Genomic DNA, 27972 nt, shown 5'->3' with positions numbered 1-27972 from the left:
TGACATGGTGGAAAAAAAGTTGCACTTAAAGTGGGAGACCCCAGGTGAAAAAACGGGGATCACACCCAAGTAACAGTACTGGTGGCACGGATGGGGTTAACAGTCCTACCAGACCCAGATGATGCAAGCGGCAGACAGCAAGGGCAGCAGACTGAAGGGAGGCTGTGGAGGAGAGGCGGCAGGCACAGAGGTGAATAGCTTCAGGATCGGACGGCAGAGAGAGAGCTCCACGCAGCACCTGAGATGTGGAGCCCGACGAACCAGGAAGTAGCGGAGCGCATGTAGAAAGCTCCGCCCCCCCCTTGCCGCGCTGAAGGAGAAGCAGAGCCGCACGCGCGCGCGGCAAAATGATTTAACCCCCTAGGTAGATGAAGTGCCGGCCATGAAAAGGTGCCGTTCGCGCCAAGTAAGCGGCCCCCGCCTGAATCTCCTCATACAGCCGTCCCCCTGACTGCCCTGCCGTTGAAGATGGTAGCCACCCCCCTAAGAACCAGCTTGTCCTGGGTCTGCAACACCAGAACGAAGTCCCCCCCCAAATGATGGCCGGTAAAGTTGCTGGCCCCGATCTGCCCATGGGGGAGGGGAGGGAAGGGGGGGGGGGTAGATGGCACGGAGAGATGTAGCAGCGGTGGGAGGGAGGGAAGGGGAGGCTGGAGCAGCCACTCTCACCATACGCTGTCTTCGCCCTCAATCCATCCAGCAGGGTCGCCCCTTCAGCCACTGGCACCGCAGTGGCAGGAAGCCGGGGGAGGGACTTGGCGTGCGGGCGACCCTTGAGCTGGCGGGACGCAGGGGAGCGAGGCTGCCCTGGTCCACCTTGTCTTCTGTGGGGGAGGCGGCAGTGCGGTATTACCGGCACTGGCGCGACTCAACCCCGGGAGAAAACAGAGGGGTCTAGTGCGCCTCTGTTGTCCCTGTAAGTAGAAAAAAAACCGAATTAAAAACAACAAATAACGCAAAAATAAAAAATTATAGGAAAACAACCCTGCCTAAGCAGGGAGTGTCTTGCCTCCTTGGACACTAAGCAAAAACTGGTAGTCTCTCTCTCCAGGCTGAAGGGTATAGCTAATGGAGGAGGGGCTTACAGCTTTCACTTAGTGTCACGCCTCCTAGGGAGCAGAGCTATAAGCTATACCCATGGTTTCCTGTGTCCCCCAAGGAATATGGGCGAGAAAAGGAGATTCTCATCTATTCTCCAAGATGAAGCGGAGTCTAGGTAAAATACTAAACACCTTCTGACATCCAGGCAATGGAATCTTTCTTCCAACATATTGGTTGGATTTGGACCAGAGACCACCTTAGGCTGAAAGGATGGAAGCGGTCTAATAAACCCCTTGTCCTCTAAAATGGTAGTATAGGAAGGAAAGGCAGAGAAAGCCTGAATTACTGAAACTCATCTAGCAGATGTTATAGCTAAAAGGAAGGCCATTTTGAAAGTAAGCAATTTTCTGTTGGCTCTTGAGGCAAAAAGGTCCACTGTGGGAAGACCGTACCTCTAGACCAGGGGTGGCCAACCTGTGGCTCTTGAGCCGCATGCGGCTCTTTGCTTCTTCAAGTGCAGCTCTAGCTGTGGAGCCGGGAAGCAGTCAGGCGGCTCACTCTCCACCCCATGCTCAGATCTCCTGATCGGCACTGTTGCTACTTTGCAGCTTAAGCTCACTCTCCACTACGTCCTGATGCACACACTGTGAGAACGTATGTGGAGACACGCACTACGACCTGACGTTGTGCTCATCAGGTCACAGTGGAGAGCGTGTCAGACTTGCAGAGTAGCAGGTGCCCGAGCAGGAGCCCAGTGCCTGATCAAGAGAGGGAAGAGATTTTTTTTTTATTATAGAACTAAGCATGGGAGGTTCTGATCTGAGCAATGGGGGGGTCCTGATCTGAGCAATGGGGGGGTCCTGATCTGAGCAATGGGGGAGTCCTGATCTGAGCAATGGGGGAGTCCTGATCTGAGCAATGGGGGAGTCCTGATCTGAGCAATGGGGGAGTCCTGATCTGAGCAATGGGGGAGTCCTGATCTGAGCAATGGGGGAGTCCTGATCTGAGCAATGGGGGAGTCCTGATCTGAGCAATGGGGGAGTCCTGATCTGAGCAATGGGGGAGTCCTGATCTGAGCAATGGGGGAGTCCTGATCTGAGCAATGGGGGGTCAGATCTGAGCATGGGGGGTCAGATCTGAGCATGGGGGGCTCTGAGCATAGGGGTTCAGATTTGAGCACGGGGGGGGGGTCAGATCTGAGCATGGGGGGTCTTGTTTGAGCATGGGTTGGTCAGGTCTGAGCATGGGGGGTCAGATCTGAGAAGGGGGAGATCTGAGCATTAGGGGAGGGAGATCTGAGCACTGAGGGTCTGACACTGGGAGTCTGATTTGTGTTGTCTGATCCGAGCATTGGGGGTCTGATTTGGAGGTCTGATGAGGTTTGGGGATCTTATTTTAGGTCAGATGAGGATTGGGGATCTGATTTAGGAGTCTGATCTGAGGTCTGATGAAAAATATATTATTTTTTTCTCTGCTAATGAAAAATATAAATAAATATTTTTATCAGACCTCAGATCAGATGAAAAATCTTTTTTTTCTCTTATTTTTCTTTGTTAAAACCTAGGTGCATCTTGTAGGGCGAAAAATACGGTGAATTGTGTGTAAATGTATAGCTTGTGGCTCCTGGTAGTCATACGTTGTTTTTTTTTGGCTCTTTGTGTCTGTAATGTTGGCCACCCCTGCTCTAGACTATTTGCAAAAAAATGTCTTTGTTTAGACATCATTCTCCTTGTTTTAAGGAGACTCGACTTAGGAAGTCTGCTATGACGTTCTCCTTCCCCTTCAGATGCACTGCCGACAGAAAAAGCCTCCTCTCCTCTGCTATATAAAAGATATTCTGGCATAGAAGTAAAAGGGAAGGGTTCCCCCTCGACGGTTTATGTAGGCCACTGTTGTAGAATTGTCGGAATAGAAGACAATCTTCCTGCGTTTTACCTCTGCTATAGCCAACTTTAGTGCCATCTCTACTGCCTTTAACTCCTTGAAATTGGATGATACTTTCCTCGTGTTCAAGCCCAGACTCCCCTGCCAGCACCTGTTCTGGGAGTGGGCTCCCCAACCCCAAGGGCTGGTGTCTGTGGCAATTATAGTTTAGGTTACAAATGTCCATGGAATCCCTGCAGATAGATTCTCTGGAATTGTCCACCACAACAGGGCGAGTCTTGTCTTTGAAGAAAGGTGGAAACGCTGATCCAAGGAATAAGGGGAGCCGTCTCATGATTTTAGGTTGTTTGCTGGAAGTTCTCTGGAGTGGATCTGTGCATAAGGTACTGCTGGAATCGCTGATGTCATCTGCCCGAGTGCTGCCATCGCTTCCCTGAAAGTACAGTGGTAAGAAAGGAAGACTGACCATACTTGTTCCCCGATTGACTCCTTCCTTGGAAGCGGAAGAAAACGTCTTTGCAGACAGGAGTCCAGCTGAATTCCTAAGAAAATGCAAACTTGAGAAGGAATTAGGTCTGATTTTTTTCAGTTTATTTTCCATCCTAGATTTTGCAAAGTGGAGCAGAGGAATTTTATATATTTTTCTAGTCTCTCTTTTGATTGAGAGACTATAAAAAAAATCGTCCAGATAGGGCACTAAAGCAATTCCAGACAGTCTTACAAAAGCTGCTACTTCTGCTACTACTTTAGTAAAGACTCTGGGAGCCTGAGAAACCCCAAAGGGCAGTGCTCTGTATTGGAGATGCAGTAACTCTCCCTGGACCCAGACTGCTGTTCTTAAAAACTTTTGGCAGGAAGCATGGATTGGAACATGGTAATATCCAAATCCAAGCTTGCCATCCAGCAATCCTGGAAGAGGAAATTTACAGTTGATTTTATAGTCTCCATCCAAATTTTTTTTTTAAAGACCAGAGATTTGTTAAATTATTTTTAGATTTCAAATCACTCTGAATGTTCCATTGGGTTTGTTCACCAAGAATAGAGGGGAATAAAACCCTTTGCCTCTCTGTATTGGGAACCGGGCAAATTACCCCTTTGTCCAAGAGGGAGTAAACTTCTAACTCCAAAGCATTTCTTCTTTCCGGATTTTTGGGACAAGCTGTATGGGCAAAAAAAATCTGGTGGATGAGAAAGGAATTCCAGCCGGAATCCATTTTCTAGCACACTTAAGATCCATTTGTTCTGAGAGATGGACCTCCAGGCTGGGAGAAACAGAGAGTCTTTCCCCCACCTGAGATCTAGCGTCATTGCTCTTTGTCCTTTGGTCTACACTGCGTGCAGAATTATTAGGCAAATTAGTATTTTGACCACATCATCCTCTTTATGCATGTTGTCTTACTCCAAGCTGTATAGGCTCGAAAGCCTACTACCAATTAAGCATATTAGGTGATGTGCATCTCTGTAATGAGAAGGGGTGTGGTCTAATGACATCAACACCCTATATTAGGTGTGCATAATTATTAGGCAACTTCCTTTCCTTTGGCAAAATGGGTCAAAAGAAGGACTTGACAGGCTCAGAAAAGTCAAAAATAGTGAGATATCTTGCAGAGGGATGCAGCACTCTTAAAATTGCAAAGCTTCTGAAGCGTGATCATCGAACAATCAAGCGTTTCATTCAAAATAGTCAACAGGGTCGCAAGAAGCGTGTGGAAAAACCTAGGCGCAAAATAACTGCCCATGAACTGAGAAAAGTCAAGCGTGCAGCTGCCAAGATGCCACTTGCGACCAGTTTGGCCATATTACAGAGCTGCAACATCACTGGAGTGCCCAAAAGCACAAGGTGTGCAATACTCAGAGACATGGCCAAGGTAAGAAAGGCTGAAAGACGACCACCACTGAACAAGACACACAAGCTGAAACGTCAAGACTGGGCCAAGAAATATCTAAAGACTGATTTTTCTAAGGTTTTATGGACTGATGAAATGAGAGTGAGTCTTGATGGGCCAGATGGATGGGCCCGTGGCTGGATTGGTAAAGGGCAGAGAGCTCCAGTCCGACTCAGACGCCAGCAAGGTGGAGGTGCAGTACTGTTTTGGGCTGGTATCATCAAAGATGAGCTTGTGGGGCCTTTTCGGGTTGAGGATGGAGTCAAGCTCAACTCCCAGTCCTACTGCCAGTTTCTGGAAGACACCTTGTTCAAGCAGTGGTACAGGAAGAAGTCTGCATCCTTCAAGAAAAACATGATTTTCATGCAGGACAATGCTCCATCACACGCGTCCAAGTACTCCACAGCGTGGCTGGCAAGAAAGGGTATAAAAGATGAAAATCTAATGACATGGCCTCCTTGTTCACCTGATCTGAACCCCATTCAAAACCTGTGGTCCATCATCAAATGTGAGATTTACAAGGAGGGAAAACAGTACACCTCTCTGAACAGTGTCTGGGAGGCTGTGGTTGCTGCTGCACGCAATGTTGATGGTGAACAGATCAAAACACTGACAGAATCCATGGATGGCAGGCTTTTGAGTGTCCTCGCAAAGAAAGGTGGCTATATTGGTCACTGATTTGTTTTTGTTTTGTTTTTGAATGTCAGAAATGTATATTTGTGACTGTTGAGATGTTATATTGGTTTCACTGGTAAAAATAAATAATTGAAATGGGTATATATTTGTTTTTTGTTAAGTTGCCTAATAATTATGCACAGTAATAGTCAACTGCACACACAGATATCCCCCTAAAATAGCTAAAACTAAAAACAACCTAAAAACTACTTCCAAAAATATTCAGCTTTGATATTAATGAGTTTTTTGGGTTCATTGAGAACATGGTTGTTGTTCAATAATAAAATTAATCCTCAAAAATACAACTTGCCTAATAATTCTGCACTCCCTGTATTGTCCGGGGGCTTGAAAAAAAAAAAAAAAAAAAAATACCAGATCTTTTAGGAAATTTCTCCCCGTCACCCTGCCTACTCCTTTGTCTTTTAAAACTGGCCTGGGATATACGAAAAGAGGAAGTTTTCTGAGGAACCGGGAAACCCCTTTTCTTATCTGAGGCCCTCTCTAGGATGTCACTAAGCGAGGAAACAACCTAGAACCCTCACGTGTAGGAGAGCAAAGTCTAGACTTAGAACCCTGATTCCCCTTCCATGATTTAAGCCAGATAGTCCGTCTAGCTGTGCTAGACATGGCAGCTGCTCTGGCAGAAAACGGATCACATCAGTAGAGGCGTCTGCCAGAAAGTCTGCGGCTTTAGAAAAGGTAGGGAGGGAAGATAGTAACTCCTCTCTAGGTATTTTGTCCTTAATATGCAACTCCAGCTGATCTATCCATAGCCTTAAGTACCTGGAGAACCAAGAGGCGGCAATGTTGAAGCAGACTCCCAAGCACGTCTAAGATAGACGTCTGCTTTTTTATCTAACGGATCTCCTAAGCAGCCAAAGATATCAAATAGTAGAGCAGATTTTTGGGCTATTTTAGCTACCGGGGCATCTACCGTGGGAGCCCTGTCCCAGATACCGACGACTCAAACTGATATTTTATTTTTACAGAATTAGGACTGAAACATTTTCTATCAGGATTTTTCCATTCTTTTCTGATAAGGGCTTCCATATTTTTATGAACGGGGAAAACTATACGCCTTTTAGGGCTGAGACCCTCAAAAACCTGTTCAGCAATAGATTTAGGTTGTTTTACATCGTCTAATTGCATGGTGGTTTTAACGGCTTTAAGTAAAGGCTCGGTATCTTCTGGTGGAAAAAGAGTGCTCCCCGCTGAATCCTCATCTGAAGAGAAGAAATCATCTGATGAGGCCTGGCTGGATTCTCTATCCTCATCCTCCTCAGAAAAATCCGAACTTATTATAGGTAGACCTTTCTGGCGATCTTGGGCGACTACGACTGAGTGATTTAATAGAAGATTTAACTTCTGACCATACTAAGGCCTTAATATTTTTAGATAAGCTGTGAGACTCCTCCATAACCAACTTATCTATACATAATTAACATAGAGGTTTAATATAAGAAGCTGCTAAGGCTACTCTACATCCTCCACATTCTTTATGTTTAGTCTTTCCGGGTGATTTCTTTGGTGTTTTTGCTACCTATAATAATAAAGCAAAACACTCAAAATTAATTAGGAGAGGATAAATCTCACCAGTAGTAGAGTCAAGCTTCCCCACTCCATAGGACCAATACCGGGCTCATGGGCCTCGAGGGCTCCAGGGGGTCGGCAAATTCTGCATCACCTGGTTCCGACATACTGGTGGAAACCCAGATCCTGCACAGCAGTGTGTGCACACAAGGCTGGCTGCCTTCTTCTGCTGCCTTTTAACCCTAGGCCCAAAAAACGCCTAATCCAAAAGCATGAGGATGCCCACACATCTTCCGGACCGGCGCCCGGAAATTACATCATTGAGCCGAAAGGGGCCGTCCCCGCGTGCATGCGCAGAACGCCAGAGAAGCACGCGCCACCATCTTGGAAACGGGGTGCCGGGCACACTGCTGCAATGGACCGGCAGCCGCCTGAACACAGCCACAGAGGCTCCCCAATGAGGCTTGGGAGGAGGCAGGAGGAAGAGCAGGCTCAGGCAGTGGCTCCCCAAGGAGACTGACGCCGCCAGGGATAGGTCCCTTTACGGTGTAGTAGACCCTGACCTCTCCAGCCGAGGTAAGAACCAAGCAACGATAGGAGGTACCTGAGGAGCTCTGGCTCCTATCTGGTGGACAGGAAACCTGAACTGAGGTGTGGTGGGGGTGTGAACCATTTTATCTCTTCAGGTTTCCTGTCCTGGATGGGAGGTCCTAGTCGCATGGGTACCGTCATGGGCGAGGGGAAAAATAAAGTTTTAATGTATGCAAATAAGCCCCTAAGCCCAGGCATGATAACGTGTACACTGCCTGGCCCTGTCAGAGTGTGCAGCAGTCGCAGAGAGAGCAGAGCCTCTAGCTGTCCCTTGTTAATCCTAGAGGCTCATTTATATACATTAAAACATAATTTTTCTTAGTAATGCAGGCCCATTTGAACATGAAAGCAACACAGGTGACTTCAACTGCCAAGAGCACATGCAGCAGGTCAGCCAGATTCATAGGTACAAATCTGCTGACAGTTTACTTTTTCTGTGGCCCATATAATTCCAAGCAGTGCAGCTCTCTCCTATATAATATAAAAATATTAGTTAGGGCGCATTCACACGACCATGGTGTTGTGAGGTCCGCAAATTGCGGATCTGCAAAACACGGATACCGGCCTGTGTACGTTCCGCAGTTTGCAAACCACACATGGCTGGTACCATGATAGAAATGCCTATTCTTGTCCGCAATTGCGGGGCTGTGGAGCGGAAGTACGAATGCAGACAGCATTGAAATGAATGGGTCCGCACCTGTTCCGCAATTTTACAGCTGTCTGAATGAGGCCTTATACTGACTCTTTTGCCACAAAGTATGCATCAATCTACTCAGATCCTCCTTCTCTCTAACATGCTGGGTCCACATCAGACAGCATGTAAAAAAAAAAAAAAAACATTTTAAGGCCTGAACCACTGCTTATGAAGAGCAGATTTTTGTTTTGTTGCCATGACGAGTAAAACCAGGGATACCCCTCTGCATGATCTGACCTCAGGAATCTAGAGAAACACAACAGCACCGAGGCAACTGAGAATCGGCCAGCAAGTAGTTAATAAGTAGGACTAGTGAGCAATAATTGCCAGGTGTAAGGCTACTTTCACACTAGCAGTTTGGCTGGATCCGGCAGGGTTCAGCAAAAACGTTACCGTTACTGATAATACAACCGTCTGCATCAGTTATGAACGGATCCGGTTGTATTATCTTTAACATACCCAAGATGGATCCGTCATGAACTCCATTGAAAGTCAGAGAAAACTTGCTCTTGCTCCGCATCCGAGGATGGAAAGCAAACCGCAGCATGCATGAGGACGGAACGGAATGCATTTTGGAGCATTTTGTTCTGTTCAGTTACATTTTGTCCCCATTGACAATGAAAGGTGACAAAACGGAAGCCTTTTTTTGGTATTGAGACCCTATGACGGATCTCAGTACTGGAAAATATTAACCCTAGTGTGAAAGTAGCCTAATACGGTTTACCTTGGCATCTGTACCACCCAGTGTGCCCTGGAGGCAATTCTTCAGCAAGGTGTCCCATAATAAATAAGATTTAGGAGCAGTAATGTTCCCCTTGTTCAAAGGTATGGCGACCACAGACCAGATAAGCCACACTGCAGTAAACTACTGCTACAGAGGAGGCCATCATACCAGCATCCTCATCAGCTGGCCAGCAGAAGACACCATACCCCTCTGTCAGCCCCTGAAGGAGATGGGTCTTTACTGGTAGACAGTGTTAGGGTCGATTCACACGTCCGCAGAATGGGTCCCATTCATTCTCTATGAGGCAGGAATGGATGCAGACAGCACACACAGTGTGCTGTCCGCATCCGCATTTTTCGGAGGAACCGGAAAAAAATAGAACATGTCCTATTCTTGTCCTCAATTGCAGACAAGAATAGTCAGCTCTATGGGGGTGCCGGACGGGTGTATTGCGGATCCGCAATACACTATGAACGAGTGAATGGAGCCATAGACCATTCGAGGGCTGAATAGATGTACAGTAGAAGAAAGAGAAAATAAGAGGCCACACACAGATCTTACAAGGAACGAGGGCGTGGTAGGAAATGATTCATACACTTCTTGTTACTGTGCACCATGATTAATGGATGATTCTCTCTGATGAAATTTCCATGTGGAAATACTTTGTGAAGGCAGTATATATTCTAAACCCGTTACAGGTCTGAGTCTAATCTAAAGCACAGCACAACAAGGAGCTGCGGTGTGTCTCTGTTACTCCTCCTGGAAAGAGACAAACTGACAACGGTGCGTCATGTGGACTGGGTCTGTTTCCACACCATCTGACATGAGCGCCGACAGCGTTACACTGTGCAGGGACACCTTATTGTTATTTTATAGAGAAATCAAGTGCTGTCAGGAGACAGGTTCACTTTATCCGAACCTTAACGGTGGGGGTTTGGAGACCGTTTCTATGAATCATTTAAGAATTTTTATTTATTTATTTTTTTCATTTGTCCTGTTGCCCATTCATTTTTTTAATCTTTTCATGATATGACAAAATATTGATACTCTTCTCTTCATGTCAACTACAACTACCTGTTTAAAACTGTGATGATGATGATGACGACAGATGAGCTATATATAAAAGCAATCAATCGACCTTTTACATGCAAACAAATTGCTAAATTATACGCATAATCCGGCATGTAAAGCCACACACGCCGCCATACACATTCAATAGCTGTCAGCCTATGAAGAGAGAGGAGAAAGCTGCTGACAGCCCGATCCTTCTGCCCCCAGACATCTGACAGGGAGAGGAGGGAGCTCCCCGCATACACCAGACTGTCAGGTGGCTCCGGCTGACACTACAGTAATGTCTATGGGGGCCTTAACACACAGACATTTGGAGCTCTCTCCATCAAACTTTGTGGCAATGGAAATTTCATACCTTTTTACGGACATCATAACCACACTGAGTATTCACAACGGATTGCTGTAAAAAAAATAAAAAAAATAAATAAAAATGAATAATAATAATAATAATAATAATAATAATAATAATAATAATAATAATACACAAATAGACAAATTTTACTGTGATTTGAAAATATCCATCCCTATTTAACCCCTTTCCACAAAGTGTCGCACATGTACAGTACTGAGTGCATCTTTAAAGATGGCATCCACTTGAGAGCACCATAGCTGCCGGGTGCCTGCTGTTTTAACCCGGGTCCAATGTACTCGTTCTACGATAACGCTGATCGCACACATTTAACCCCTCAGATGCCATGGTCCAATGTGACCATGGCCAGGGGTGCACCTAGCCTTTCTGCTGCCTGAGGCAAAAACTAAAACGGCACCCCCCCCCCCCCCCTTTCCCCATGCCAATTTCTTAACCTAACCCCTTTGCCACAATTAACCACTTCAGCCCCCAGTGCTTAAACACCCTGAAAGACCAGGCCACTTTTTACACTTCTGACCTACACTACTTTCACCATTTATTGCTCGGTCATGCAACTTACCACCCAAATGAATTTTACCTCCTTTTCTTCTCACTAATAGAGCTTTCATTTGGTGGTATTTCTTTGCTGCTGACATTTTTACTTTTTTTGTTATTAATCGAAATTTAACGATTTTTTTGCAAAAAAATGACATTTTTCACTTTCAGTTGTCAAATTTTGCAAAAAAAACTACATCCATATATAAATTTTGCTCTAAATTTATTGTTCTACATGTCTTTGATAAAAAAAAATGTTTGGGTAAAAAAAAAATGGTTTGGGTAAAAGTTATAGCGTTTACAAACTATGGTACAAAAATGTGAATTTCCGCTTTTTGAAGCAGCTCTGACTTTCTGAGCACCTGTCATGTTTCCTGAGGTTCTACAATGCCCAGACAGTACAAACACCCCACAAATGACCCCATTTCGGAAAGTAGACACCCTAAGGTATTCGCTGATGGGCATAGTGAGTTCATAGAACTTTTTATTTTTTGTCACAAGTTAGCGGAAAATGATGATTTTTTTTTTTTTTCTTACAAAGTCTCATATTCCACTAACTTGTGACAAAAAATAAAAAGTTCTATGAACTCACTATGCCCATCAGCGAATACCTTGGGGTCTCTTCTTTCCAAAATGGGGTCACTTGTGGGGTAGTTATACTGCCCTGGCATTCTAGGGGCCCAAATGTGTGGTAAGGAGTTTGAAATCAAATTCTTTAAAAAATGACCTGTGAAATCCGAAAGGTGCTCTTTGGAATATGGGCCCCTTTGCCCACCTAGGCAAAGTGGCCCACATCTGGTATCTCCGTACTCAGGAGAAGGTGGGGAATGTGTTTTGGGGTGTCTTTTTACATATACCCATGCTGGGTGAGATAAATATCTTGGTCAAATGCCAACTTTGTATAAAAAAATGGGAAAAGTTGTCTTTTGCCAAGATATTTCTCTCACCCAGCAGGGGTATATGTAAAATGACACCCCAAAACACATTCCCCACCTTCTCCTGAGTACGGAGATACCAGATGTGTGACACTTTTTTGCAGCCTAGGTGGGCAAAGGGGCCCATATTCCAAAGAGCACCTTTCGGATTTCACAGGTCATTTTTTACAGAATTTGATTTCAAACTCCTTACCACACATTTGGGCCCCTAGAATGCCAGGGCAGTATAACTACCCCACAAGTGACCCCATTTTGGAAAGAAGAGACCCCAAGGTATTCCGTGAGGGGCATGGCGAGTTCCTAGAATTTTTTATTTTTTGTCACAAGTTAGTGGAAAATGCTGATTTTTATTTATTTATTTTTTTTTCATACAATCAGCATTTTCCACTAACTTGTGACAAAAAATAAAAAATTCTAGGAACTCGCCATGCCCCTCACGGAATACCTTGGGGTGTCTTCTTTCCAAAATGGGGTCACTTGTGGGGTAGTTATACTGCCCTGGCATTTTCCAGGGGCCCTAATGTGTGGTAAGTAGGTAAATGACCTGTGAAATCCTAAAGGTGCTTTTTGGAATATGGGCCCCTTTGCCCACCTAGGCTGCAAAAAAGTGTCACACATGTGGTATCGCCGTATTCAGGAGAAGTTGGGGAATGTGTTTTGGGGTGTCATTTTACATATACCCTTGCTGGGTGAGAGAAATATCTTGGCAAAAGACAACTTTTCCCATTTTTTTATACAAAGTTGGCATTTGACCAAGATATTTATCTCACCCAGCATGGGTATATGTAAAATGACACCCCAAAACACATTCCCCAACTTCTCCTGAGTACGGCGATACCAGATGTGTGACACTTTTTTGCAGCCTAGATGCGCAAAGGTGCCCAAATTCCTTTTAGGAGGGCATTTTTAGATATTTGGATACCAGACTTCTTCTCACGCTTTGGGGCCCCTAGAATGCCAGGGCAGTATAAATACCCCACATGTGACCCCATTTTGGAAAGAAGACACCCCAAGGTATTCAATGAGGGGCATGGCGAGTTCATAGAAATTTTTTTTTTTTGGCACAAGTTAGCGGAAATTGATATTTTTAATTTTTTTCTCACAAAGTCTCCCGTTCCGCTAACTTGGGACAAAAATTTCAATCTTTCATGGACTCAATATGCCCCTCACGGAATACCTGGGGGTGTCTTCTTTCCGAAATGGGGTCACATGTGGGGTATTTATACTGCCCTGGCATTCTAGGGGCCCTAAAGCGTGAGAAGAAGTCTGGAATATAAATGTCTAAAAATTTTTACGCATTTGGTTTCCGTGAGGGGTATGGTGAGTTCATGTGAGATTTTATTTTTTGACACAAGTTAGTGGAATATGAGACTTTGTAAGAAAAAAAAATAATAATTCCGCTAACTTGGGCCAAAAAAATGTCTGAATGGAGCCTTACAGGGGGGTGATCAATGACAGGGGGGTGATCAATGACAGGGGGGTGATCAATGACAGGGGGTTGATCAGGGAGTCTATATGGGGTGATCACCACAGTCATTGATCACGCCCCTGTAAGGCTTCATTCAGACGTCCGGATGCGTTTTGCGGATCCGATCCATCTATCAGTGGATCCGTAAAAATCATGCGGACGTCTGAATGGAGCTTTACAGGGGGGTAATCAATGACAGGGGGGTGATCAGGGAGTCTATATGGGGTGATCACCACAGTCATTGATCATGCCCCTGTAAGGCTTCATTCAGACGTCCGGATGCGTTTTGCGGATCGGATCCATCGATCAGTGCATCCGTAAAAATCATGCGGACATCTGAATGGAGCTTTACAGGGGGGTGATCAGGGAGTCTATATGGGGTGATCACCACAGTCATTGATCATGCCCCTGTAAGGCTTCATTCAGACGTCCGGATGCATTTTGCGGATCCGATCCATCTATCAGTGGATCCGTAAAAATCATGCGGACATCTGAATGGAGCTTTACAGGGGGGTGATCAATGACAGGGGGGTAATCAATGACAGGGGGGTGATCAGGGAGTCTATATGGGGTGATCAGGGGTGATCAGGGGCTAATAAGGGGTTAATAAGTGACGGGGGGGGGGTGTAGTGTAGTGTAGTGGTGCTTGGTGGGACTTTACTGAGCTACCTGTGTCCTCTGGTGGTCGATCCAAACAAATGGGACCACCAGAGGACCAGGTAGCAGGTATATTAGACGCTGTTATCAAAACAGCGTCTAATATACCTGTTAGGGGTTAAAAAAAACACATCTCCAGCCTGCCAGCGAATGATCGCCGCTGGCAGGCTGGAGATCAACTCTCTTACCTTCCGTTCCTGTGAGCGCGCGCGCCTGTGTGCGCGCGTTCACAGGAAATCTCGCCCATCGCGAGATGACGCATATATGCGTGACTCTGCGCAGGGCTCCCACCTCCGGAACGCGATCCTGCGTTAGGCGGTCCGGAGGTGGTTAAAGTGCTTATTGCCCATGGCCCTTCCACTGTCTCCCTCTCATTGATGGTGCACTCCGGACCATGGCATCTGGGAGCTAAAAAACCTGAGCGCGCATGAACCAAGGCCTGCAACAACCTCTCCCCCCCTCCCCATTGAGGATCTGTACAGAGGTGTCATCTTTGATTGCTATCTTGTCTGTGATGATAATGAGATGACTACAGAAAAATTATTGTAAAGAACAGGAAGTGTCAGTATATTATGAGGTTCAGTGGATGATGAACACTGCTGGATTTCAAGATTATTTTTTACTATAGACAGCGACATTGAAAAAAACATCAACAAGTCTTAAAAAATATGTTTATCACAAAAAAAAACAGATCCCGGAAACTATAGGCCGGTAAGTTTAACATCTGTTGTGGGTAAACTGTTTGAAGGTTTTCTGAGAGATGCTATCTTAGAGCATCTTAACGGAAATAAGCAAATAACGCCATATCAGCATGGCTTCGTGAGGGATCGGTCATGTCAAACTAATTTAATCAGTTTCTATGAGGAGGTAAGTTCTAGACTTGACAGCGGCGAATCAATGGATGTCGTATATCTGGACTTCTCCAAAGCATTTGGCACTGTACCACATAAAAAGTTAGTATATAAAATGAGAATGCTTGGACTGGGAGAAAACGTCTGTAAGTGGGTAAGTAACTGGCTGAGGGATAGAAAACAGAGGGTGGTTATTAATGGTACACACTCAGATTGGTCACTGTCACTAGTGGGGTACCTCAGGGGTCAGTATTGGGCCCTATTCTCTTCAATATATTTATTAATGATCTTGTAGAAGGCTTGCATAGTAAAATATCAATTTTCGCAGATGACACTAAACTGTGTAAAGTAATTGACATGGAAGAGGACAGTATACTACTACAGAGGGATCTGGATAGACTGGAGGCTTGGGCAGAAAAGTGGCAGATGAGGTTTAACACTGACAAATGTATGGAATATTGCAAGTCACCCGTACATACTAAATGGTAAAACACTGAGTAACACTGACATGGAAAAGGATCTAGGAATTTTAGTGGACAGCAAACTAAGCGACTGCGATGAGGGGACATCCTCTGCGTCTGGAGGAAAGAAGGTTTGTACATAAACATAGAAGAGGATTCTTTACGGTAAGAGCAGTGAGACTATGGAACTCTCTGCCTGAGGAGGTGGTGATGGTGAGTACAATAAAGGAATTCAAGAGGGGCCTGGATGTATTTCTGGAGTGTAATAATATTACAGGCTATAGCTACTAGAGAGGGGTCGTTGATCCAGGGAGTTAGTCTGATTGACAGATTGAAGTCGGGAAGGAAATTTCTTCCCCTAAAATAGGGTAAATTAGTTTCTACTTCACAGTTTTTTTTTTGCCTTTCTCTGGATCAACTTGCAGGATGACAGGCCGAACTGGATGGACAGATCTTTTTTACAGCCTTATAAACTATGTTACTATATAAGCAATAGATTTTCTGACACGTTCGTTTTTAAGTATTATTGGTATATGTTATTGATACAAAGACAATTATCTCCAAGATGTTCTTTATGCAAGTAGGATGACCAGGAATGGTTATAAATGGTTGTGACATTGATGCGCATTCTTTGGTGTAATCCCAAGTGTGGGTGCTGGCTCACAGTGACACATTCAGTTCTCATGACATTTACCTCTCGGCAGTGTGGAAAAATGGACGTAAGAGTAAACTTACAGCTGGGTCTGCTATACAACAGGAGAAGGGCACTCCACATTTCTCTCGACTGAGGTTCCCACCAGTGCAGTTAAAATACTCATTCAAATCCCAGTCATCTGGTCCTTGAGCACCACAACAATGGTTCTGTTGGAGAAACACAAATTGTTCCATGCACATATACACAATCACTGACTAGTAAAGTATAGGAGCTGACTGCTTGTCAGTGATCAATACCGCTTTCTGTAGGGAGTCTATAAGGTTCTGCAGGTCAATATCGTCTCGGTAAGCTCTTATGTTGTTCTCAAAAAACTCCTTAGCACGGTCTCTCACCCAGTCTTGGAAAAGGAAAGCCAGAACTGCAACTGCCAGCTCCATAAAAAAGATCAGCACAATGGTGCCACAGAACTGCAGAGAAGTACATAAAAAGAGGCATTAGGGTTGTGTGTGCAGGTATCTGCCATCGTCCAGAATACAGCGGTACCGTACATTAAGTATTCAAGGGGATACACTGTTAGAACCGGCTAAGAGAAGAACGGAGGACAAATCTACAGATCAACCAAACAAAGGATTCATTTCTAACATTTCTGCATAAACAGCAATTAATTGATGCTTAAAAAGACGCCGATACCGGCTGGTTCACTTACAAACTTCAAAAGGCAAATGTTTTCTCTCAAGGCTCCCACACATCCAGCGAATCCAAGTGTGAACATAATGACCCCAACTACTAGGACCAACCACACAGGGTCAAAACCATGAAGTCGCGTCACCTTTGTTATATCAGACAAAATTCCCTGAAAGAAAAAAAAAAAACACTAGCATGTTATATCAAATAGTAAAACATACAAGGACCTGTGAGTGTGTGTGCGCTTAGGATAAATCTTTGGGCAAAGCCTTGAAGATGTGTTCGAACCCTTAAAGGCCACCCAACCACCAGATTTATCAGCGTTAATCCAGGTGACGTTAGAGATTTCAGCTTAATGTAACGCTTTTGATCCAATTTCTTTATTTGGTCTCAATCAACGTTTTATAATATGTAAATGAGCCCTTAGGTGCAAAGAGGGCAGTACTGTTGCACCTAGAGGCTCTGCTCTCTTTTACTTATGTCCCGCCCCCACCGCCAAAAACGCATTCGCATTGGCCCTGAAGTGCACGCGCTGTACAGAGATGCAGCACACAGCGGTCTCCGCTCCTGCAAGACTTCAGGGCCAGGAGTGAATATGCCGTCACTGCCCGGCTTGTCAGTCTTAAGCCGCTTTCAGATGTACACTCCGGACTCGAAGCGCGAGTATAAGACAGCTCCCGTCCTGAACTTCCAGCACTGTCGGGGGTCGCATATTATTATATTGATTTATGATGCTATGTAACCCTTAGAGGTCTAGAATGTATTGTATAACACGGGCATAATGCTGACGATGTTATCCAATACATTCCAGAATTCCATTTCAATGGGGCCACAATAGATTCGGGGACAGCACACCGTGTGCTGTCCACATCTGTAGATCAGTTCCGCGGCCCCGCAAAAAAATTAAATAAATTATAATAATTTGAAATGCCTATTCTTGCTCTATCACAAAATGCAGAACGCACATGGCCGGTACCTGTGTTTTGCGGACCGCAAAACACTTGCAGACGTCTGAATGGACCATTAGCGGTGGGGGTGCGGCATAGGAGACAATAAGCAGAACATCTGGGTGCAACGGCTCCATCTTCAGTGCACCCAGGGGCTCATTTACATATTATAAAACATTGATTTTCACCAGATTGAGACCACCTAAAGAAACAGGACAAAAGCATTACATACAGCTGGCATGCACACATCTTGCATGTCAGCTGGATTAAAGGGGTTTTACCATTACATACAATGGGGGCATATCGCTAGGATATGCCCCCATTGTCTGATAGGTGCGGGTGCCATCTCTGGGACCCGCACCTACAACAAGAACGGAGTGGGGAAATGAATGGAGGGCGCACTGCGCATGCGCTGGCTCGGCTATTTCCGTCTGCCCCCTAGAAATGAATGGGAGCAGGGGCCGCGCGTGCGCTCCCATTCACTTGTATGGGAGCAGCACTTGGTGGTGGACGGACCCCGTTTGTTCTGTTATTTAGTTATATGTATTATATTTCATTGTGTTTTTAAAGTCTTAGGGTCCATTCACACATCCGTATGTGTTTTGCGGATCCACAAAACACGGACACCGCCAATGTGCGTTCAGCATTTTGCGGACCGTACATCTCCGGCACTATAATAGAAAATGCCTAATCATGTCCGCAATTGCGGAGAAGAATAGGACATGTTCTATTTTTTTTCAGGAACGGAATTGCGGACCCGGAAGAGTGGATCCGTATTTCCGGATCCGGACAGCACATAGTGTGGCCCCAAAGAAATGAATGGGTAAGCAATTCCGTTCCGCAAAATGCGGAACAGAATTGCGGACGTGTGAATGGAGCCTTAGTGAGCAGTAAAGGGTTAAACGCAAGGAGTGGCTGATATCAATCACCTGTGTGGTAATGAAAATCCTAACTTGGTTGGTGCAGTTTTTTGCTTCCCAGGTATACAGGAACATCATACTTCCATTTACCCCATACCATGATTAAGATCGTATAGATCGAAATGCGTTGGTAGCGTCAACATCATCTATGTGAAGAAACTGCATTCTTTTAAATTTAGGAAATAAAGACTGAAGATTTTAATTTATCTCGGTACTGGACAACTCTTACTACTTTTCTGGACGGACCCTGGGAAACCTGGGGTCCTGCAGACACAGCTCTCCCCGCTCCATTCTCCTGTATGTGATGGGAATACCCCTTTTATGCTGTTAAATCTGGTGACCGATGCCCTTTAAGAAGTCAGCATTCCTCTGGATCAGAATTAAGACTTAGGCCTCTTCCACACAAGCGTGTCCGGATATGGTCCGGATGCATTGCGGCAAACCCGCGCGAGTAGGTACCCGATTGCGTTCCGTTGTTCAGTTTTTATCGCGCGGGTGCAATGTGTTTTGCACGCGCTTGATAAAAAAAAACTGACTGTGGTACCCAGACCCAAACTTCTTCACAGAAGTTCAGGTTTGGGTTCAAGGTTGTGTAGACTGTATTATTTTCCCTTATAACATGGTTATAAGGGAAAATAATAGCATTCTGAATACAGAATGCTAAGTAAAATAGGGCTGGAGGGGTTAAAATAAATAAATTTAAATCACCTTAATCAACTTGTTCGCACAGCCAGCATCTCTTCTGTCTTCTTCTTTGAGGAATAGGACCTTTGATGACGTCACTGCGTTCATCACATGGTCCATCACATGATCCACCACCATGTTGATGGATCATGTGATGGACCATGTGACGAGCGTAGTGACGTCAAAGATCCTTTTCCTCACAGATGAAGACAGAAGAGAAGCCGGGCTGCGCGAACAAGTGGATTAAAGGTGAGTTAAATTATTTTTTATTTATTTTTTAACCCCTCCAGCCCTATTAATTTTCCCTTATAACCATGTTATAAGGGAATATAATAATGATCAGGTCTCCATCCTGATCGTCTCCTAGCAACCGTGCGTGAAAAATCGCACCACATCCGCACTTGCTTGCGGATGCTTGCGATTTTCACGCAGCCCCATTCACTTCTATAGGGCCTGCGTTGCGTGAAAAACGCACAAAATAGAGCTTGCTGCGATTTTCACGCAACGCACAAGTGATGCGTGAAAATCACCGCTCATGTGCACAGCCCCATAGAAATGAATGGGTCCGGATTCAGTGCGGGTGCAATGCGTTCAACTCACGCATTGCACCCATGCGGAAAACTCGCCCGTGTGAAAGGGGCCTAATACTGAATGTTAGAAACCAAAAGATTAATCAGCAGATTTCTAAACTGTAAACCGCTGCTTGCTTCACATAGATGAAAAGGGCGAGTACACATTCTTTTATCGGCCCACATTTCTTAATTATGTGTGACTATGTTTTTTGAGAGCGTTTACTCATTTTAGATTCTTTCCTGGTTTTGACTACAAAACAACACAAGCAAAAACTGCATTAAAATGAAAATTGTGAACCAGGCTGAACGCCAGCATTTGCCAGTAATTATTTTAGAGAATATTAGCCGTAGCTAATTACCAATACTAGGAAAATAAAAGTAGTATTAGGTATTATTATACCACAAAACATCCTTCTGTAAATATGCTAAAAAGCCTAAATGACTTCAGTAACACAGTTGTAATGTGACAAAACAATGAGGCACTTCCTCCAGAACAATGGCACTCAGTGGCGGTAGTACATGCACATCCTCAGCGCAGGAAGGATTTCAGTAAAATAAATTGACATCGTTACCATGAGACACTGAGGACGGGGGAGGGGCGCTGTCTGCCTTCAGATATTTTAATATATTGGCCTTGGGATGATATATATATATATATATATATATATATATTTTTTTTTTTTTCTGGGTCTGTCAACTCTACGATGTGCCATTCCTCTGTTAACCCTGTTAGAGGTTTATGAATAGATGCAACACTGGGTGTTACTACTGCAGGCGAGTCCCAACACAGTCCACGACTGGCAACAGTAATTGTACATAGGGTAAGCAGGGACACACTCCCAAATGGTAACACCCTCCCTGCAATTCATTCACAAACTTCTAGTAGGAATACTAGAGGAATGGTGGAACATGTTCATCTTTTTACTCCTATAGCTTTTACCTTTGGACAACTATAATCTGGTGGAGTATAGGGTTGCACCAGGTATCAAATTATCAATACTTTTGTACCAGTATCGATTCAATAGCGGGATCTGTCTTATACCAATACTAGGCTGCGCTACTGCAAGCGAGCTCTCAGCTCGCGCCATGTTCCCTCGGAAGCACACCTGAGGGGTTAACTGCCACTGTATTTGTATTAAACGTTAGTTATCTTCATTGGTGGTGTGGTGTGCCCCCCTCCCCAGTTTTAAAGTCATTGGTGGCACAGTGGCCACAGCGCCCCCCCCCCTCCCCCCATTGTTATATTCATTGATGGCAGTGGCCACAGGGTCCCCTCCCCCCCTCTACATTGGTGGTGCAGTGGCAGTTCCGATCGGAGCCCCAGCAGTGTAATCGTGAGGCTCTGATTGGTTACCATGGCAGCCAGGATGCTACTGAAGCCCTGGCTGCCATGGTAATCTCCCTGCCGCTGTGTGCACAAAGCTCAGGGCAGCAGGGAGAGTGTAAAGTCCTATTCACCCTAATAGAGCTCTAGACAAGGGATTAAAAGATCCCAGGTTCTAGCCCCTAAGGGGGGAAATAGTTATTAAAGTAAAAAACAAAATATAAAAATCACCCCCTTTTCCCAATTTTACATATAAAATATATAAACAATAAATAAACATTAAATATCACATCCAAAAAGTCCAAACTAATAAAATATCTCCTATGCGGTGAACGCCATTTTTTGTCACCTTGCCCCCCCCCCCCCCCCGAAAAAAAAATAGGATAGGACTGTTCTAATTTGGGCCAGACTTTCCATAAAATGCCGAATGCACACGTTTTTTTTGGGGTTTTATTTTTTTTTTTTACATGGTATCGAATGGTATGGAGTATCGCAATACTTTTTTATGGTATCAAAAATCGAATGCAAATTTTGGTATCGTGACAATCCTATTGGACACAATGGGGGTAATTTATTAAAGGATGTAAGCCAGGGACAGAAAGAGTGCCAGTGATGTCTGAACCCCGTTGGCACCTCAATCAGTTCACTATGGGCATACAGTCCTGAAGAGTATTATATTGTTTATGCCAGATTATAAGCTTTCCCACTGTACATCATCACAAAATTGAAGAGGCTCTGTCACCCAGATCAACCCTACCCTACCAGGCATATAGCCTGGTAGGGTTGATGACACTGACAAAAACGATACCTTTCTTTCTTCTTTAGTTGTTCCAGCGGTGAAGGAAAATCAACTTTTATAAATATGCAAATGACGTATTCAAGAACTCGGAGGCAGGCTTATGCCTCTTTAATACATAATCATAGTGATTTTGTCGACAATAAGTCACAGGTTCAAAGATCTCAGCACCGTGATGTGGCTGCTCATAGCTATATAATAAAAGTGAATAGGGTTGCTTTCCACCCCGACAGTCACAGGTAATCAAGCAGATTTGTATTTCTGCCAACTGTCAGAAACACTTGCGACGCAATACTGCGATCTTTAGCCATGCAACATGTGCTGCAGACAACGTCACCATGTAGCTGCGGCCTGAGAGAGTAAAAAGACTGTGGTGGTGGTTTAGTATGGGTATCCTATATGACACTCCTTTGGGGCACATGCCAGAATCTGGACTATCCCTTTAGATGCCTTAATAAAAATAAATTAAAAAAACAACAAAAGCAAAAAACAAACCATTTGTATGACGTCAGGTTACAGTGCAGCACAGCTGGAGGAGTTATTTTATTTATTTTTTGGTTTAATCTGAGGTCCGATGAGGAATGGTGGTCTGATCTGAGGTCCGATGAGGAATGGTGGTCTGATCTGAGGTCCGATGAGGAATGGTGGTCTGATTTGGGAATTTGATGAACATTGGGGACCTGATTTAGGAGCCAGATTAAGATTGGGGTTCTGATCTGAAGTTTGATGAAAGATATTTTTTTCCTTATTTTCCTCCTCTAAAACCTAGGTGCGTCTTATGGTCAGGTGCATCTTATAGACTGAAAAATATGGTACTTTGGTATGCATTCATCATGGTTTTAAAGGTCACTGTTTGCAATCATTTGGTAAATTGAATACAAGTCTGTCTTGATTACGCGACAGGTAAATGTGCTTGAAACATACAATTATCTGAGCTCTGTCTTCTGGCTAAAACTGGAATGTCCATTAAAGTTTTTTTTTGTTTTTTTTACAAATGATGCTAAAAATGATCAGTAAGCATGAAGGAGACAACTCGATTATGGTATTTTTTAGACTGTAAGACACAAATAAGTGAGAAAACATTTCCACTACGTCATCTCACCAGACATCTCAGCACCATGTCAGCAGCATGTTCAACATGTGATAGATCACATACCCCCTAATGGTCTATGAGCACTAGCTGAGAAGCAAGGACTGGTTAAATCAGCATATCCTAATTTCCCCCCCCCCTTTGACTACTCTAAATAAGTCTATTATGAGAACTGACTTCAATTCCATTCAATATCTGTGGAAAGAACTGAAACTCAAGTGTTGGGAAAAGGCATTCCTCAAACATGAAAGCACTGAAGAATAGAGAGTCTCATTCAGCGTTACAGAAAGTGAGCGGTGCAGATACCCTAGGGCTACAAATGCTGCACCGATGGTCACAAGTAATAACTATTCATAGCGAATGTGGCCGACACGTCACAATGTCACCAAATTTATTATCACTTTTTACAATGAAGCTGCACAGCTAGATCTGTGGAGTCGGTGGGCCAAAATTCTGACTGCGACTCCTTCATAAAATGGCCGATAACTTAATAATAACAAAGTTAAATTTACTAAGTTAGTAAAATTCTAACATTTAGCTCTTTTTTCCCCTATCGTGAACTTAAAGAAGACCTTTCGTGGGTACAGACATTATAAACTAAGTATCAGGCTACGTAGGGGATAGTGGAGGGATCTAACTGCAGTGCACTTACTATTTTTCCTGGGCGCCGCTCCGTTCGCCCGCTGTGGCCCCTGTTGTAGTCTCCCGCCTGGTATGCTAATTAATAGCATCGGAGCAATGAGGAGGAGACCGAGTCTCTCAGTGAGTGTCTCCTTTTCCTCTGGCTGTAGCGTGTCCAATCGCAGAGGAGAGCGTCACAGCCAGGGAGAAAAAACCTCACCTTCTCCCTGGATGTGACGCTCTCCGCTGCGATTGGACAGCACTACAGCCAGAGGAGACAGACGCCAAAGGAGAAAGACTCAGTCTCCTCCTCATTGTTCTGATGCTATTAATTAGCATACCAGGACGGAAGAATACAATGGGGGCCACAGCGGGCAAACGGAGCGGCGCCCAGGAAAAATAGTAAGTGCAGTTAAATCCCTGCACTATCCCCTACGTAGCCTGATAGTTAATAATGTCTGGACCCATGAAAGGTCCTCTTAAGGCTACTTTCACACTAGCAGCAGGACGGAACCCGACAGGCTGTTTCACCCTGTTTGATCCGTCCTGCCGCTATTTCGCCGTGCCGCCGCTCCATCCCCATTGACTATAATGGGGAGGGGGGCGGAGCTCCAGCGCAGAACGGCGAGAGAGCGCCGGACTAAAAGTACTGCATGTCCGACTTTTTAGTCCGGCGGCCTCTCACCGCGCAATGTCGTGCTGCACCGGAGCTCCGCCCCCGTCCCCATTATAGTCAATGGGGACGGAGCGTCAGTCCGGCAGCACAGCGAAATAGCGGCAGGACGGATCCGACAGGGTAATCAGTCCTGACGCTAGTGTGAAAGTACCCTTAAAGGGGTTTTGCAAATGTAGAGAATACTGTGCAAGTCTGAATGGAAATAACAGAAACATGGAAGAAGTGGAGCTGCCATATTCAGTGCTAGCCATAAAAGGGTTGTCTGGGAATAAGTAACTTTTCACAGGAACCCACAGCCTGCCTCTGCTACGGAAAGATTTACAAGTACCAGCTATCTGCAGCTCCGGTCCAGTGCACTGGCTCCTGTGTGTCCATCTTCCGGCCGGCGGCTTCCTTACTTCCTCCCCAGCGTGATCACCTGCTCCGCTGCAGCCAATATCTGGATTCAGATGCTATGTGTCCACAACAGACACATCACAGATGACCATGCCTGTGTCACGGACCAGAAGATGGACATGCAGGTAGTAGGCAAGTATGATTCTTTACCAAGAAAAGATACATATTCCTGGACAACCCCTTTAAGGGTCCATTCACATGTCCGTAAGTGTTTTGCGGATCCGCAAAACACGGACACCTGCAATGTGCGATCCGCAATTTGCGGACCGCACATCACAGACACTATAAAAGAAAATGCCTTTTCTGGTCCGCAATTGCGGACAAGAATAGGACATGTTCTATTTTTTTCAGGAACAAAATTGCGGATCCCGAAAAAACGGATGTGGATCCCGAAAATGCGGATGCGGATCCAGGAAATGTGGATTTGCAGCCGTTCCAGCCCCATTGAAAGTGAATGGGTCCGCAAATTGCGGAACAAATGCGGACCCAAATTACAGAAACGTGTGAATGGACCCTAATGCTGTCTTCCTGTTCTGTCTGGCAGTTCAGAGATGACTGCAGTCATGCCCAGTAGTGAATTTCCTCCTCTGGTCTTCACTACTGAGCAAAAAAATCATACTTGCCGCAAGTATATTCTGGCTCCCTAGTTCCATACAGCTGTCTGAGGCCAGTTACGGGCAGCAGCAGTGCACATGACCGTCCATCCCAAAGTTTACAGGCTGGAACAGATTACCACTGATTGGGGCTAGGGAGCTAGAACACAGCAGCAGGGGAAAATGCTTTATTTTTATTTTATTTTCAGGTTCAACACAATCTGGGGGACAGACAAAAAAGCTAGACAACTACTTAAATGTCTCCAAAATCCATGTAAGGGTATAATTTCCCCAACATACACTGTAGAAAATGGGAGAGGAGAGAATTCATTGTACAAGTTTAATTAGGGTATATTTCTGGCATTTTGGGGGCGCTTTCTGTGCCAGTCTTGATACCCCTTGCAACTATTTTTTTTCAAAGTTGTGTTTAAAGTCATCATGTTTCTTCCTTTAAAAGGAGGTCTGTCACCAACCTGACCAGTTTTAAACCGATCACATAGTTCAGTCGAACACAAAGACATGACACCGCTGTTACCTTTGTTTAGTTTTTCGGATCCTCCAAATCGCCAAAAAAGTAGTTGTTATCATATACTAATGAGCCTTCGCAAGCGCCCAGAGGCGGAGAGTTTGCTGCAAGTGCCCAGGCTTCCCTGCCTTATTCGCGCCTAACTCCGGCCCTCCGTGTTCTCCGACCAGCCCTGTGTCTGTGTAACATCATACTTCCCTGTAGACCCTTCACGCATTATCGCCAGGCCTGGATATGAGCAGGGCTCTGCCCACTGTGGACAGAGGCACAGAGATATTCAGTGCGCATGCGCCGGTTACTGGTGCGAAACTGGAGCGACGGAGGTGGAGCAGCCCAAGCAGATAGCAGTAACCGGCGCATTGTGTCCCAAGGAACTAAGTGATGGGTCAAAACGGGTCCGGTTGGTGATAAACTCCCTTTAAGAATAAATGAGAGTAAGATCTGCAAGTACTTACCTTTTCACTCCAAGCCCACAGGCCAATTCCCAGCAGTAACATACCAGACAGCTAAGGAGAGAACAGTAGCAGGGATTAGACACAATTCCTGCACACTTACCACATACTATCATAATGAGGACAGAGTAAACTCACCCAAAATATGATGTTGTAGCTAAAGAGAAGGTACTTGTAACAGCAGCTAACTTCCGCGGTGCTGTAGCGATAGTAATGCATGTTGGCAGCTAGAAAAACAGAGATCATGTAAAAAGCAGCATAAAAAAATACATAATCACTTGTACAGACACTTCTAGCCAATATAAAAGATCACGTGTCACTATCTAACAAGATGAAATGTGCACTGGCGGGGCCCTCTCCGGGGAATACTGACCCAGCGTTGACACTGCACCACCCTTCTATTTGGCATTAAGCCTGACCGCGGTGTAAAGATGAGGAAGTATGTGAGAAGTAGGGAGTATACTAACTGCAGGATGAGCTTTTTTATTTGATTCATTTCGTCAGCTGGGCCCTGAGGTACAAGCATCCTTAGGACACATTCACACCAATGTATCCGTTCTGCGGTCCACAACAAAAACAGGGATACCGGCCATGTGCGCTCCACATTATGCATATCAGCACGTCCCGCGCCTTTGTAAGAAATGTCTATTCTTGTCTGCAAAACGGACAAGAATAGGACATATTCTATTTTTTTTTTCTATTTTTTTGTAGGGATGCGAAACAGATGCGGACAACACACTGCATCTTTTGGGATCCCGTTGATATGAACGAGTGCGTATTTAATACGCAAAAAATATGGGTCGGATGCGGACAGAAAATACAGTCACGTGAATGTCCCCTAAAAGCAGCAGATGCAACCTGAAGGCTGGTATTCTAAATAGGGTTAATACTTTCAAAAACCAAAAAGGACAGAAGTATGTAGAGAGAAGAAATACGCATTCCAAGAGGGCCTGAAGGAGGACCAAGGAGAAGGTTGTATGCTGAGAAGTTACAGTAAGGCCTTGCCGTGCCCGTATTGTGGCCCTAAGGCGTCCATTTTACCACAAGCTAGAGGAAGTGGCAACATATCCCTTCTGCCGGCACTTCAGATGATCAATGTTGAAACATTTAAAACGGTAGCTTATGTACATGTATCTATGTGGTCAGTAAAAGAGATACTGGCAGCATTACCTCCAGTGTTATAGGTTAGGCTACTTTCAGACTCGCGTTTGGTGCGGATCCGTCATGGATCTGCACAAACGCATCCGTTCAGATAATACAACCGCTTGCATCCGTTCAGAACGGATCCGTTTGTATTATCTTTAACATAGCCAAAATGGGGGACGGATCCGTTTTCTATTGTGCCATATTGTGTCAGTGAAAACGGATCTGTTTGTCTCCGCATCGTCAGGCGGACAGCAAAACGCTGCAAGCAGAATGGAGGCGAAATGGAGCTCAACTGATGCATTCTGAGCAGATTCTTTTCCCTTCAGAATGCATTAGGGCAAAACTGATCCGTTTTGGACAGCTTGCGAGACCCCTTAACGGATCTCACAAACGGAAAGCCAAAACGCCAGTGTGAAAGTAGCCTTACTGAGGCTAGGGTCAGATGGAGCCATTATAGCATGAATTTCAGAAATTATATAGTAATACCGTGCAGCAATCAAATCATAAATCATTCATTT

The 27972-nt window shown here is 44.9% G+C and overlaps 1 protein-coding gene across 1 annotated transcript in view; it reads right to left on the bottom strand.

Moving 5' to 3' along the window:
* TSPAN14 (tetraspanin 14) overlaps nucleotides 1-27972 on the bottom strand; it is a 63611-nt gene that overhangs the window by 7990 nt on the left and 27649 nt on the right. Inside the window, exons 2-7 of the mRNA XM_040435900.1 lie at nucleotides 26447-26535; nucleotides 26312-26362; nucleotides 16734-16880; nucleotides 16324-16494; nucleotides 16108-16233; nucleotides 10452-10496 (exon numbers count right to left, since the gene is read on the bottom strand). Coding sequence (XP_040291834.1) covers nucleotides 10452-10496; nucleotides 16108-16233; nucleotides 16324-16494; nucleotides 16734-16880; nucleotides 26312-26362; nucleotides 26447-26527 — 621 coding nt within the window. The 5' untranslated portion in view covers nucleotides 26528-26535. The remainder of the gene's footprint in view (nucleotides 1-10451; nucleotides 10497-16107; nucleotides 16234-16323; nucleotides 16495-16733; nucleotides 16881-26311; nucleotides 26363-26446; nucleotides 26536-27972) is intronic.

Source organism: Bufo bufo, chromosome 6 (genome assembly GCF_905171765.1).
Source record: "Bufo bufo chromosome 6, aBufBuf1.1, whole genome shotgun sequence".
NCBI classification, from domain to species: Eukaryota; Metazoa; Chordata; class Amphibia; order Anura; family Bufonidae; genus Bufo; species Bufo bufo.
This window is presented reverse-complemented; position numbering and strand designations above follow the sequence as displayed.